Genomic DNA, 13,659 nt, shown 5'->3' with positions numbered 1-13,659 from the left:
AAGAGCGCGACTGAAAGGGAGGACTCCCACATCCAGAGGAAACATGTAAACCACGCCAGAACACAGCACGCAACGTGGCATCTCAGTGGGTATTAAATATGAGGTGGATTCTTTCCCCAGCATCCTTTGCTCCCAAGAGCATAGGCTATAGAATTTCTACTGGTCCACTGCCTGTTTCTCCTGAAATGAGAATTTCTATCCCCCTGGGCTTTCTCTACCTTTATTGCCTCTGCCTCCTCACTTCCACCAGGGCCTCTCTAACAAGAGTTGTCCTGGAGATTCTGAAGCAGGTGCTGTTTCCACTTGACTTTAGCCAATTCAGATAGCTCCATGGTGGTCGGGCATCTTCCTCAGACGAATGTCTGCCTTTTCCAGCTTGGATCCTGGGTCACTGGCTTCTCGGTGAGACACTCTGGGCAGCAGGCCTTATGATTCCGAAGGATATAAGAAGTGTCCCATTAAGGAACTTGGGGCCAATATTTTAGTAGCTTTGGCATCAGTGCTGATGGTCCTGCTCACCACAGTCTTCTCTGCAAGTATTTTCAAGCAACCTTGAAGCCCTTGCATTCATTATGGCTGTTCCTGGATGCCACACTAACTAGTCTGGTGGTTCATGATACCTCCTATAGTCCTCGTAAGTTATAGCTCACCTATAGCTGACAAGATTACATCAGACCCAGGAACCCGCAAGCCCCTTGGCCCTGTGCCACTATCTTCCCATTGGCCAGCATCTTCCTTGACGACTTCTGAGATGCTCAAGAGCAGATTCTCTGGGTCCTATGACCTGAATTTTTTTCTCCCCCAAAGTTATGTTGAAAACCTAAAGCCCAAGATGAGTATTTAGGAGTGAGGTCTTTGGAAGGTGATTTGGCCAAGAGCCTTCACGAATGGGATTATCCTCCAATTAAAAAAAAAAAAAATTCACATAGTAGCCCTCAGAGGCTGGGGCTGGGTTCAGGGCCTGCCTGCCATGGATGTTGAATGTTACCAAATGATCTTTCTATATTTCTTCAGATGACTGTATAATTTTTATTTTTTATTCTATAAATATAGTAAGTTATATTGACTGAATTTTTAACATTAAATCAAACTTGCATAATCACCACTAGGTCAATGATCCATTATATATATGTATATAAAATTACATACTGTTGGATTTAAAGCTTCCCACGTGGCTCAGTGGGTAAAGAATCTGCCTACAACGCAGAAGACGTAGGAGACGCAGGTTCAGTCCCTGGGTCAGAAGAGTCCCTGGAGGAGGGCATGGTAACGTGCTCCACTATTCTTGCCTAGAGACTCTCATGGACAGAGGAGCCAGGCAGGCAACAGTCCATAGGGTCACAAAGAGTCGGACATGACTTAAGCGACTGAGCACACACAAATACACTATTGGATTTAATATGCTAATAGTTTATTAAGAATGTTTACACAATATTGTAAAGTAATTAGCCTTCAATTAAAATGAATAAATTTATTTTAAAAAAGAATGTTTACATCTATACTCATGAAAAAATTTGTGATTTTCTTACAATGTATTGCTTGATTTTGTTATCATATAATCCTGGTATGAAAAAATATTTGGAATAAGCTCCAGCCTTCCTTTATAATAATAACTTTGGTAGGATTATTATGTCTCCCTCAAATTTTATAAAATTTGGGAATGGATAAAAAAAAGAGATAAATGTCAAAGAGCTAGCTGACCATGCCCACCATGTGAAGATACAGTGAAAACTCAAACCCAGACGAGGGTCCTCACTCACTGGCAGAATTCACACTCTGGACCTCTCCCAGTAGACCTAACTTTAAAACAAAACGACCTGCTATGAAAGGGCAGGGGTCATCCAAGGAACTGCAGCCTTTTTGTCCAGGGGCAGCTGCTGCTTCTCTTTGGGAGCCATTCGTCCCAAGAGTGCCTCCTTTCTTTGGAAAGTCTGAGGGCAATGCAGTCACCCTGCTAGGGGTCTGATTCTTCAGTACCTCTCTGTTCAAGAGGTACTGCTTCAGAAGGAAACCATTGATGGTGGGGGAACTTCCAATGCCCCTATTAGGGAAAATTCTCCAAACCAGAGAGTGAGAAGCAGGAGAAGCACTGTAAACAGTGTTTGATGAGAGAAGAGCTGTGAGTAGCTCATGGATGAAAGGAATCTGGGGGATGTACTGGTCATGGCATGCCCTTCTACCTGCAGTGGAGTGTGTGCTCCACTATAACCCTGCTTCAAAACTTTTCAAAATATGGGTAGACACTGAAATTTAATTCACAAAAATTATTCTTAACAAGATGTTGGATGTAAAACATAAATGAATAGTAAACCATAAAACCATCACACAAATCCATTAGCTTATTGTTAAAATGTAATTTAGAGGAAAAAAAAGAAAATTTAAATATTGGGAAGAAAAGGGGATATTGATAGATAAGGTGAAGTTTTTTTAAGAGTTAAGAGAATACCATGCACAAACTTGTTATGATGATAAATACAATATTGATTAAGTAAAAGATTTTCTAGGAAAATATAAACCACCAAAACTGACTCAGACTTAAGCAGAAAGGTAAGCTGGTCAAAAACTAGAGGAAAAATCCTTATAAAAGCCTAGTGAGATCTTAGATCTTTGATCTTAAAAAGAGATCAAAGAATTACTTCTTCAAAAAGAGATGGGTCCGCATGGTTTCATGAATCAGTTTTTTCCAACCTCAAGGCTATAGAGCATACAGAAATACAGAAAGATTGCCAGTTCTTTTACAAAACTATTAAACTCTAACATTAAAATATAGAAAACACAAAAATATAAACTATAGATCAAATTAAATTATGGCTATGGATTAAAAACAAATATTAAATGTTAGCAAATCAATCAGACTATTAAAAATAATACATAATAATATAATTTATTTCAGGAATGCAAAGATGGTTAAATATTAGGCAATCTATTAGTATAAATCACTAAGTTGGGGAAGTTTAAGACTCATTCTGATCAGAATAAATTCTTTATAAAATAGGTCAGAGAAATATTTACTGAACATGATAGTGTGTCTTTGTTAGACCAGCAGCCTGTAGGAGACTTAACTTACAAATTAGAGGCACTCGCTTTAGAGTGAGACTCATGACAAGGGAGTGTGACATCACTGTAGTGTGTCATTTTGCCTTGCAGTTTCTTGTTTATCATATTTGAAATTGCTAAAAATTAACGAGGCTACTTATAGGTGTGAGTGGGGTAAATAAGAACATTCATATTTTGCCAGTTGAAATATCAGCTGGAACAACCTTCCTGAAAAGCAAAGTGGTCAAAATTTTATAAATATGTAATCCCTTTTCAACCATTTTCTTATCCAGGAATCTGTGCAAAATATTTTTAAAGTAAACTGCACACAAATACAAGATTATACATGTAGTTATTTATAGTAGTGAAACATAAAGGAGAAAGAAATCTAACTGTCCCCTATTAGGGATTGCTTATAGAAACTGTGTTCCATCCATTAGCCAGAATACCGTGCATTCATTAAAAATGGTTTGTTAAAGATTACATAGTGGCATGAAAATATGCAATGTTTTGTTAAATTTTTAAAACTCACATAGCATGTTTATAATTGAATTTTAGAATTGTATATACAGAAATAGAAATTGAAAAATCTAGAAGCACGTATATAAGGGTTGTTAATTCTGGACAACATGATTCTCTTTACTCTATTTTGCTATTCCTGGTTACCTAGATTTTCCACCATGAACATGTATGATACTAGTAATTCAAAAGTCATAAAAATGGTATTTATTCATTCAATAAACATTATTGAGATATACTATGTGCCAAGCACTTCTAGGTGCTGGACTTTCAGTTCTATACCAGACTGATCAATTTCTCCTCTCACTCCCCGGAAGAGAGACTTAAGACAATGTCACTCAGTGATAGTGTCCTGAGTAAAACAGAATGAGATGTGATGGAGAGTGGGTAGTGGGGAGGGCTTTATTGGACAGTCACATAAGGCCCCTCTGGGCTAAGACCTGAATGGAGAAAAGCCAGGAGTTCAAAGATGATACAAGCAGACTAGTCAGTATGGATGAGCTTGCATAATACTGTTAAATGAAAAACAGCCTATTACCAGTGTGCGCTACAGTATGTAAATTGTGCTTCTGAAAGTCTCCTAGGATAATTAGAAGATGTTACCAGTAGTCATATTGGCTTGGTAGTTATGGATAATTTTTACTCTTTGCATATCTATATATTAGATATCCTTTTACAATGAATATATGTTATCATTGTCATTCATTCCCTCATTCAAAAAAATTTAGTCAGGGCTATTCTATGGTGCTGGAAATACAGCAACAACCAGGGAAAAATCCTGGACCTAATGGAGCTTTACTTTGAGTGGCAGAGGAAATGAGGGAACAGACTTTAAAATTTAAATTAAATCAAATAGCATATTAATAAAATATTAAAATAGTATGTTAGTAAAATTATGAGATAATAGGTAAATATCTTTAAGATAAAAGGCAGCGAGGTGGAGTATATGTTGTGGAGAGAAAGGACAGTCTAATTTGCGAGTGGGTCATACAGCTTTTCAGGGAAAAGGCTTTCCAGGCAGAGGAATCAACCACCCAAGTGCCAAAGGAGTGAGCATGCTGAGGCTGTGGGCTGAGTGAGTGAGCTGGAGATGAGGTGATAATGGATGGATGATAGAGTGAAGAGGTCAAGACAAGGTGTGGAGGGGCTGGGGGAGCAGATCCCACAGGATGGTCAAGTCCTTGCAAAACCTTTACTCTGAGACATAGAAACACACAGGAGGGTTTTGAGCAGACAAGTAACATCATATAACAATCTTAGCAAATCACTCAGGCTGTGATGTTGAGAATAGACCAAAGGGAGAAGGGCAGAAGTAGGGACCTATTAGGTGGCTGTTGCAAAAAACCCAAGCAAGAATGATGAAGGTTTGGACCAGCCTGACAGTAAAGATGTGTGACAGTAAAGAGAAAGAGAAGGTAAGAAAATGAGGTAAGAGGAGGGGAACTAGAAGAGTGTGATGTCTTGAAAACCACAGAAGAAAATACATCAAGATGGAGGAAATGACCAACAGTAAAAATGAAGACAGACAAAAGATCACTTGATTAGTAATGTGGAGCATACTGTCCTTGACCAGAGCCATTGCAGTAGAGCTGTGATGGAGAAAGTTTGCTTGGAGAGGGTCCAAGAGAACATGGGAGGACAAAAATGGGAATTAGCATGAGATTTGCTTTAAATAGATGGAGTGAATGCAGTTTCAGTTAGTAAGAAGATCAAGAGAAGATTTTTTTTTTTTTCTTGAAAGCTGGGTAAAATAAATTATAAAGGGGGAAAATAGAAGATTTTTACTGGAATTGGGGAAATATAAGCCTATCACATTTATTCCAGGAAAAACAAACCACTAATTGGTGGAATATTTTCAGATCTTTGGGCACTTTGCCCTTGACCACCATCTTTGAGGTCAGAATCAGGAAGAAACAGTTCAAGGTTAATGGAGAGAAATAAAGATATTTTCAAAGCGGTATGGCGACCACCTCTGGCTTCTATTTATAAATTACTCTCCTATTCCACCAGTGCCTTTAATCTCCTAGGCTTATCTTCCTTGGAATTTCTTTTTCCTCATCCCTGCATCCCACTTTTTCCACATCCCAACATCAATCCTCTGAAATTCAGGGTCAATAGACCCACAGAATTAAGATTCTTAAAGCAAACTTTACGTGCTTCCAAGAAAATCTCTTTTGTGAAGAAAAACTCAGTATTACAAATCAGCATGGTTTATTTTTCGAGGATCAAAATGCCACAAGCAGTCAGACTTCCTGAGCTAATAAAAGAAAATACTGGCTGCAGCCATCAGAGATCAAGGAGGAAGGAGTAAGGGCAAAAGAGTAATTCTCCTGAAAGTCTGAAAGGAGTTCCTCAAATGAAAGCCCAACCCGTGCAAAACAGGGCTCAGGATCAAATAAATTTGTTGAATATTTCATACTAATTTACTTCCCCCAGCACACAGACACATTCTGAGGATTTACAATGATGTTAGCCCCAAGAAATCCCAAAGAAAAACATACGAAAAAATGTAACTTGACCTTCCCCTCCCCTCATTAAACAATTTAGTCTAGAGCCATTAGGCAGGGTCAAGCAAGGTAGGTCTCTGCATGGCCTAACCTGGAGTGCAGAGCCCAACAGGAAGACATCCGAGTAGGGAGCGCGTAGAATAGCTATGCCTGATACCAGCTGCAATTGAATAAAGGGAGCCAGCTGTCTCATGGTCTGAAAAGGGAGTTGCAAAGAAATGAACAGGAGAAATCCAGAATGATCCATGTGGTAGTGGATCAGAATTAGAGATACTGGTATAAATATCTCTACGTATTAGAATCAGAAGCTTAGAAATAAATGTGGATGTAAATATGTGTGAATGAGTGAGTGAGTGAGTGTGTGTGTGTGTGTGTGTATTCAAACCTATATCTTTTTGCTTTGTCTAGTGAGGGTGCCTGGAAAGTGCCACCCAATAACCATGAGCACAACTAAAGCAGGGACCTTGGCTTCCAAATATTATTCTCCAGTAAAAGTAACCAGAGCTTCCTAAGAAATGACTTATCCCAATACCCCAGCAAGGAAAGCACAGATGAGCTTGGAATACCTTGGTAGAAATCGAGGATATGTTCAAAGAAGAGAGACATGTCAAAAGAACATAGAAGCCAACCTGAAGGTCTTCCCACTGGCCAAATCTGAACATCCTAAATAGTGAAAGCAAATGGAATTCAATGAGCATCCTTATATTCATGCTGATAAAAATAAAAGGGTAACTTGAAACTGTAATGAAGGACAGAATATGTACATGGTCTTAAAATATCTCCCTATAAAATACTTATGGATTACAAAATATAAAAGTGTCATTTCACACTTAAGAAATATTGCAGACATCAGTCATCAAGTTATCAAAGTAAACATCCAGATGTGCCGTTTCTACCCTAGGTGAATAACTTGAATCTAATTATGAGGAAGCATCAGACAAACCCAAATCAAGGAACATTCTACTAAATAATTGGCGTATCATCTTCAAAAGTACTGAAGTGCAAAAAAGGCTTAGGAACTGTTACTGACAAAAAGAGACTAAAAAGACCCACCTAAATTCAATGCTTAAATATGAACTGGCTCCTTCTGCTGTAAGAACATCAAAAGTGCAAGTGACAAAATTTGAGTAAGACCTGAATTTCAGATGGTAGCAAGGAACACATGCTAATTTCCTGATTTGCATGGTTGTATCCCAAGACAATGTCCCCGTTTGTAGGGAATACACACTGAAATACTGGGGGGTCATGGAGACATCAAGCTGGCAACTCACTCTCAAGTGACTCAGGGGAAAAAATGGCTACGGACTATAATTGCAACTTTTTCTGTAAGTGTGAAGTAGTTTCAAAATAAAATTGTGCCTTTGGAGAAAAAAACCCGTATCCTGATTCTCAAACACATATCGTTGTTGAAGCTGCCCCACGTGATAACTTCTCTTGGAATGAATCTTCCACAGCAGATCCTTGGAGGGACACTCCTGTGTCCCATTCAATCCCACAGTATACAGAAGGCTCCACGGAGAGGACAGCCTTCTGAGTTTGCAGCCAAAGCATAGGAAGGCAGCCCATCTCATCTCTACCCATGAACACAAGCTTTGGTGAAAAGGTGAAAGAAGAAAGAGATGTATCTGAATTTATCTACACAAAGGGACAAGTTGAAGAATAAATTTAGAATCTATGTCAAGTTCATTGCATCTTGCAAGAAAAAAGAATCAGCCTAATGTAATAAAAGTACAAGTAGTGCTCTCATGGTATCATATAATTTTATTTGTGCCTAGCTTTTAAGAAGCCCTAAATATTGTTTCGTATAAATACTGTAGATATCATTAAAATCAAATTAAAAGATGAAAAGCACTGATATTCTGAGAAGCAAAGGAACTGTGGGGGTGAAGTCAGGATTAGAAGCCATGTTTGGCATCCCACGACTGTCTGAATGGATGTCCACATGCTCTCCACTACTCTAGGTGGTTTTCTCTAAGAATAGAGAAGAGAAACAATATTCTGTTCTCCAAGAAGTAGAATGCTCTGGAAAATCTGAGACAGAGATGAACTAATCAGAATTTGTATAAGATAAAGATACTTGTCACTCCATTTAAGACATACTTTTCTTTTCATCCTTCAGCAAAAAAAATAACAACAAAAAAAACAACAACAAAGAAATCCTCAAACATGTGGGACTGGTAGCTGAATAGCCGTCTAAGATACATTTCTAACTTACCAGTGCATATCCTCTCAGTGCCACTCTGCTCCCTTTGCATCAATAGCTTCATTAATTCCAACTCCCAATCTACCATTTTATAAATAGGAACAGTAAGTTACTGGTAGTCTAACAAAATTCATTCAGTATCTACACTGCTTCTCCCATAAAGTTCACTATGTTACTGAAATACAAAATAATCTTGCCTTTCCTTCAGTCTTCCAAATGTAACACTTATGAGTTTACCAGGGAAAAAACAGTTGGAAACAGAAAACAAAATAGTATCAATTACTAATATTTCCCATTCTCTGCTAAGCCTTGTCTTATCTGAAGCTTGTAAAGTTATTTAATCTTTTCCATCATCTCAGGGAGAAGAAAGCCTGGAAAATCCTAGTCATTCCACAGTAACTATCAGTGGGATTTTCCATAACTATCTGGATGCAAAATAAAAATCTTAAGAAGTTGATCCAATTCTAAAACTTACTTCTCAACTTACTAATAAATATGAAGAGACAACCCATCCATATTTTCTTCAAATCGTATCTGGTTTCTTGGCCAGACTGCTAGTACCTGAAAAAGTTTCAGAGTTTGTTCCAACAAATCTACATTTAAAAGCTTAAAAATGCATCTGTGCACTAACCATTCTTTTCTGCATCTGACTTAGGGCCAGAGATGGGACTGTAAGATAGAACTTTGCCAAGAAATTGGGAAGAAAAGGAATAAAATTTCCTTCTAAAAGCTAAACTGTGAGATTAACACTTGACGGATCAGGGCAAGTGTAAAGAAGTGAGAAATCACCACATGGACACAGGGAACAATAGTCAATATCTGGTAATAAACCATAATGGGAGAGAATGTGAAAAGGACACGAATATATATGTAAAACTGAATCACCTTTCTGTACCCAGAAACCCACACATTGTAAATCAACTATACTTCAATTTCAAAAGTAAAGAAAGAAAGAAATCACCACATGGGGACAAAAAAGCTTCCAGGCCAGCAAGATTTGGCTGTGACCTCAGTGAGGCTATAATATACACATCTGAAGACTCTATTAATTGATCATGGAGTCACAGAAGAAGAAAGGTTGCTAAAACAACCTGAGCAATTCCCGCCCAGGCTCTGTGCAGAGTGAAGGGGATCTAGACCAGCAGTGTTGGGGTAGCATAGGATCAGGGACCTCTATGCTTCTAATTTCTCTAGTGAAAATGATGCATTGATTAATCTTAGCCTGAATCCGCTGGGCTGGCCTCTTATGCACGATGGAAAGCTCAACGTTGAGCACACAGCCCAGCCTAAAGCAGGCAATCATTAGACTCTATGAATTGGCTCCAACTCTTTGCTCACAGCCTCCTGATTAGAATTTGGCTCTCTACATAGTTCTGCCTACAGGGAGAGAATGACCTAGTCAGATTTGAGAATTCTGGCCCCCATGCCAGCTACAGCACTCACTGAGATATATACAGTGCCGCACTTGAGCTTATTTATTCTCAGTCAGCTCACAAAGAAAGGGCCCTAGAGGGTGCCACAAGGTCAAGTTTCTGAGCTCATGGGACTGGCATCGAGTCTCTGGGCAATGGTGAATTTACCAGGATGGCGAAGATGGTGGTGGCCAGAGGGACAATTGCGGCCACACCTTCTACACTGCACTATGTGCTGTACATAGTTGAACTCATTTCATCCCCACAGCAAAGCAATACATTAGGCATTAGTAGCATTCCCATCTAGTAACCCAAAGACCTGCATTAGAAATTGGAATTCAGAGGCAGATTTACCTGACTCTAAAGCCTAATCCCTTAAATCACGAAAATCCTACCTCTGGGAGGTTGGGGGATGAACCCTATCCTTTCCTTCTCCTGGCCTCACTCTGCTGTGTCAGCGGTGTGCTTTGGGCCATCCTGTTACGGATCAGGGTTCTTGGCCTCTTTAATCAATAGAAACTGATCAGAGGCCAGACAAGTTCAGGCAAGGCTTTACAGGGGCCTCTGCTGCAGTGGAAGGGGCGAGGGGAACAAGAACAAACAGATCCCCAAGGAGAGCAAGCTTGTTCCTTACACAGGATGAGGGTAGGGGTGTATCCAGGGGTCAGGCTGGAGGGGGATGGCTTAGGTGGTTTGCTCATCCCTTAATCAGTGGTGTTTTGTGCAGGGGAATGCACGTAGTAGGCTGCTTTTGCTCCAGGCTCTTTCAAATGTGGCAATTGGGTTTTTGGGTCTCTTTGTATCCTTTGTCCAGAATTCACCCTAATTGTGCATGCACACAGTTATTTTTAGTCCCATATAGTTTCTTTGTATTTTGTTGCTGGAGGAGAAGTATGCCATGTGGGAGCACTGCAGCATAGGGTCCCAGGTCCCAGGTCCCAGGTCTGTCTCAATCCTAGTCCATCTTTGACATGACTCCTCATCCGTAAGCCACCACTCTACAAGGCTTCAGGACGATGCACAGAAAGAGCAGTACTTGACCCTTTTTCAGAAGTGCAGAAGCCAAATCCCATCTCAGCAAACAGCATCAGCATCTACTCGATGCCATCAGCACCGTTAGCTTTCACAAGCCAAATCTGACTTCCCCCACCACCACCCTGCAGCATGCCATCTGGATCATCTGCACCTCCTTCAATAAGCCTCTTCAGTATCCTTAATATCTCTCAAAAGTGTCTACTTCTCACCATCATGCCATACACACCCCATCTTCCACCTGGATCTCTCTACAAACATCTCCTGGGTCATGTTTTGGCTTCTTCTCTTGCTCTTCTTTATTCTCAACCATTCACCCAGTGCTCTTTTAAAAACCCAGCCATGGCATTCCATTGTTTAAATGCCCTTCCCTGGATCCCCAGCCTCCTGCCATACCCCATGCTTCAGTCTAACAGGGATTGGCCTGCAGTTCTCGGAGTATTCTCAGCCTTGCCTGTGGCAGGATGTCCCGGAATACACCTGGATGAATCCTCCTGGATCAGTCTTCCCTTCACACCCGCTTCCCCCTAATGGTCACCCCGTCCAGGGATTTGGGGACTCGCTCCTGTTCCACCTCCTCCAGGAAGCACCTCCAGGTTAGGTGCTTGTCTAGGGTGCTCTGAAGTCCAGCTCACCCCTTACCCCACTCTATGGGAATTCTTCCTCATATCATTCCACCCCAAGACCATGACCTCCCTGAAACCCAGGACCCACTCTGATTATACAAAATGACTGACACACAAAAAATGCAGATTGAATGAATAAGCAAATGAACAAGAGCCCAGTATATCATAGATGTCAGAATCCACTCAGCTTCCCCAAGTTCTAGCTCTTAATCTGAGAAAGTTATCTAATCTCCCTTGACCCCAGATTTCTCTGCTTGTAAAATGGAGATCATAAAAGCTGCATTGTCCAGTGGTTGTGATTTTTAAACTAAATAATACGGTATGTGGAACATCTTCAGGACCATGCCTGGTACATAACAAGTACTCAGATGCTGGATTTTGCTATTATTATTACAAAGTTATTCGAGACTTAATAGAAAACATTTTTTTTCTTGAAAGAGAAAAGATACTCCCAGTACCCCATGATGACTCAGCTACTCCAGGCCTCCTCAGCACTCACAGTTTACAATCGTATACTATTTTGCCTTCTCAAATATATTGCTTTGAACAATTCTTGCATTTGCATACTGTCTTCAAGATGCCTAATACTTCAACAAACACTTTTAGGTGAAATTATATCAAATTTTCCCCATATTTTACTGCCCACTGGAGCCTTAAACTGTGGACATTCACATGGCACCTCCTAATTATGCCAACTCCATATGAGAGGCCCGCATAACCCTTGGAGTAACACACACAGAGAAACAGGAATAAGGCAGAAGGAACTGACAGGTGGCGATCCCAAAATAGAAATCAGGTTTTAATGGGGTCAGAACAAACTGCAGCCTCAGGAAAGAGGGTGTCCTTTGTCATAACAGATGCAGAAAGGTGAATAATCACACCAGTGGTTAAAAAGCACTGTAGCATAACCTCTCTGTGGAATATTGTGCAGCCATTAAAAATAGGTAGGGGTCAAATATTAAAATGGCAAATAATAACAGGTAAGAGATCACGTTCTATAAAACAGATACAGACATACAGGATTTTTGATCACCGAATGTAAAACTTGCTTAAAAGAAATTTTAAGGGAGTAGACTAAAATTTCAACTGTTGTGACAGTTCTTTAACTGATCCCGCACACTTTTGGTAGAGTTGTCATATTCCTTTAAAATGAAAAAGAAAAAAAAACAACCTCGTATAAAATATGTAATTCAGCGTGTCTCCCTCACAGATGGCTTCTGAAAGAGCTGAGATAGTGCAGAAGACACGCCCTAGGCTGAAGGGGGCACCAGGAGTCAGGAGGCTGACTCAGCAGCCTTTGGTTGTGGGCGAACCAGGGCCTGGGGGAGCCACCTTTCTTCACCGGCCACCGCCCTGCGAGGTTTCACTGAGCGCCCGCAGCAGGCCGCCCCCAGTGGACCAGCCCGACACCCAGCCCCCAACTCTGCTGTCCCCAAGAGATCCTCTCCGCGAAGTTTGTCTTTGACTGGAGGAAGGCGACGCGAGCTGCTGGAAACCCCGCGCTCCGACGCAGCTCCCTCGCCCTCCCTGGGCCGCCCCGGCCTCGCTTCCCGCGCCCCGCGTACCTCTTGCAAGGGATCAGCGCCTTCCTCTCGTCCAGCACCCGCACGCGCTGGTTGAGCCCGTCGTAAGAGAGCAGGGCGCGACTGTAGCGCCCGGTGCTCTGCCGGTACAGCACCTGGCGTCCCTCCCACTGCTGCGGCACCTGGCAGGGGCGCTGAGCCCCCAGGGCGCCGCCGGCCCCCGCCCCGGCCCCCGGCGCCGCCGTCCCCACGCCGCAGAGGCAGCCCAGTGCGCAGACCCACAGGCTGCCCAGCAGCCAAGCGTCCAGGGACCCTCGGGCCACGCGGAGGGGAGCGCGCCCAGGCATCGCCTTCTGCTGCGGCCGCAGTCCCCAAAGAGCCAGCCCGCGCCCAAGGGGGCGCTGAGCAGCCCAGGCTCTCAGCGGGGCTTTCTCCAACTGTGCCCGAGGGCGGTCTTGGCCAAGTTGCTGCAGGTCTCGGCGGCGGCCTTTCCAGCTGTTGGGATCAGGACGCGCAAGGCCTGGGAACCGGGATCGGCCACGGGAAAGCTTCCGTGAATCGTGTGGGAGCTGTTTCTGCCTGGGCCGCTGCCGCTACTGTTTTCACTTGCTCTCTGCTGCCAACAGGAAATGCAGTGGCAGTGGTGCCACTAGCATCCTGAAGGGTATCCACGTTTAAAGGGGGATGGGGTGATGGGGTGAGAAGGAAAGTGTTTTTCTGCTAAGTTGAATATTCAGCAGATAACCAACACTGGAGGACAAACTCAAAGTCAGGATCAAGAAAGCTGGATCGCTGCACTCG

At 42.0% G+C, this 13,659-nt stretch overlaps 1 protein-coding gene across 1 annotated transcript in view; it reads right to left on the bottom strand.

Annotated features, from left to right (window-relative positions):
• Positions 1-13,444, bottom strand: part of EPDR1 (ependymin related 1) — a 30,192-nt gene extending 16,748 nt beyond the window's left edge. The window contains exon 1 of the mRNA XM_065939920.1: positions 12,901-13,444. Coding sequence (XP_065795992.1) covers positions 12,901-13,205 — 305 coding nt within the window. The 5' untranslated portion in view covers positions 13,206-13,444. The remainder of the gene's footprint in view (positions 1-12,900) is intronic.
• Between the last annotated feature and the right edge of the window lie 215 nt (positions 13,445-13,659).

This window comes from Muntiacus reevesi, chromosome 6, assembly GCF_963930625.1.
Source record: "Muntiacus reevesi chromosome 6, mMunRee1.1, whole genome shotgun sequence".
Classification (NCBI taxonomy): domain Eukaryota; kingdom Metazoa; phylum Chordata; class Mammalia; order Artiodactyla; family Cervidae; genus Muntiacus; species Muntiacus reevesi.
Note: the sequence above shows the minus strand (reverse complement) of the source record. Positions and strands in the feature narration are given on the sequence as shown.